The sequence below is a fragment of the Cebus imitator genome, unplaced genomic scaffold (genome assembly GCF_001604975.1).
Source record: "Cebus imitator isolate Cc_AM_T3 unplaced genomic scaffold, Cebus_imitator-1.0 Scaffold316, whole genome shotgun sequence".
Taxonomy (NCBI): Eukaryota; Metazoa; Chordata; class Mammalia; order Primates; family Cebidae; genus Cebus; species Cebus imitator.
In genome coordinates, this window is record NW_016107631.1 from 1,058,905 (window position 1) to 1,060,742 (window position 1,838).

General features: G+C 46.3%; 1 protein-coding gene across 1 annotated transcript in view; it reads right to left on the minus strand.

The window, feature by feature from the left end:
* Positions 1 to 762: 762 nt before the first annotated feature.
* LOC108286210 (mammaglobin-B) overlaps positions 763 to 1,838 on the minus strand; it is a 4,367-nt gene continuing 3,291 nt past the window's right edge. Inside the window, exon 3 of the mRNA XM_017503821.2 lies at positions 763 to 982. Within this exon, the coding sequence (XP_017359310.1) occupies positions 938 to 982 (45 nt within the window). The 3' untranslated portion in view covers positions 763 to 937. The remainder of the gene's footprint in view (positions 983 to 1,838) is intronic.

The following is a 1,838-nucleotide window of genomic DNA, read 5'->3' on the forward strand; positions in this document are numbered from 1 at the left end:
CAAGTCATATTTTCATGCAAGGATCCACCTTGCTTTGCAGGCCCCCGCTCCCAGGCTGGCTCTGGTCTGGGCCCTGCATGCCTGAGGGAGCCCCAAAGACAGCCCAGAGGAGCCTGGCATAACTAGAAGGGCTCAGCATGGATAGGACTGGCATAAAATCAGGGCCTCTGAGCACAGCCCAAGAGCATGAGGTCCCCAGAGAAAGTGGCTTAGGGAGGTAGTGGGATGTAGAGAGTGGAACACTTCAGAGAGAGAAGACCAACTCTTGGGCTAGAGATGATGAAAAATAAAGCGTTTCCCAGAAGGCTTGAACCCCCTCCTTTGAGGTTTGTCTCTGTCTGCCATTTACAGCCTGACTGTGCAGCCTGGAAGCCTGGAAGCCTGGAAGCCTGGAAAGCCTCTCTCTCTCTCTATCTCTGTTTGTTTTTGTTTTTGTTTTTTTTTTTTTTGAGATGGAGTCTTGCTCTGTGGCCAGGCCAGAGTGCAGTGGTGCAATCTTGGCTCACTGTAACCTCCACCTCCTGGGTTCAAGCGATTCTCCTGCCTCAGCCTCCTGAGTAGCTGGGAGTACAGGCACGTGCCACGATGCCCGGCTAACTTTTTGTATTTTAGTAGAGAAGGGGTTTCATCATTTTGGCCTGGATGGTCTCAATCTCCTGACCTCATGATCCACCCACTTTGGCCTTCTAAAGTGCTGGGATTACAGGAGTGAGCCACCGCGCCCGGCCAAGCCTCTCTTTTTATAGAAGAACAGGGAGGAACTTTAATGATTTGCAGTTAGTTTATTGAAATGAAAATGAATTTAAGGTTTCAACAATTGTCTAGCAGTTTCCACATAAAAAGACAAAACAAGAAGGAAAAGTTGCCGTTTCTAGCAATCACCAGATGAGTTCTGGCCATAGTCCGTAGTCCTCTGAGCCAAACATCTTGTGCAAAGTTAATTACTCTTAATGTTACACCAAATGCTGTCGTACATTGTATGCTGGAAAACAAAAACAGACAGATCCCTTAGGTTTGCAAGTTAGTCAAATAATAAAACTTGTCTTCTTGTTTTCCTGCATGTGTCCATGAACAGCTAACTCCCAGGAAAATTTACAGTGGAAGCAAAACCGGCATCCCCTTTCCATTCATTCTGTCATCGAGGAGACACTTCATAACGCCAAACAGGGGTCAGGGTTTTAAGACCTCTTCCCTACCAGGGATCCATGTAATACTTTTTTTCAAAAATCCTATTCCTTGAAATAACTTATCCAATAAATATGGTGCATATACTATTTGTCGAAGACCTGATCATTTAGATTGTTTCTGATACTTTTACAACACAGAATTGCTAAAAATCTCAGCTCAAATACAAGAATGGGATGGTTTTGAGTTGCACAGGCATCAAAGGTAGAAATGTTGTACCAGTCCAAGACTTCACCATTGCATTGGAGACCTATGAAATACTGGAGCTGGGCTGGGTGTGATGGCTCACGCCTGTAATCCAGGCACTTTGGGAAGCTAAGGTAAGCAGACTGCTTGACCCCAGGAGTTTAAACCAGCCCGGGCAATGCTCAGGAGGCCGAGGCAGGAGGATCACTTGAGCCCAGGAAGTGGAGCCTGCAGTGAGCCATGATGGCACCACTGCACTCTAGCCTGGGCAAAAGAGCAAGACCCTTCTCAAACAAAACAAAAACAAGAAAGATTGGAATTTTACAGTATGATTTTTTTTTTCTTTTTTTGAGATGGAGTCTCACTCTGTTGCTCAGGCTGGAGTGCAGTGGCACTATTTCGGTTCACTGCAACCTCTGCCTCCTGGGTTCAAGCAATTCTCCTGCCTCAGCCTCCTGAGTAGCTGG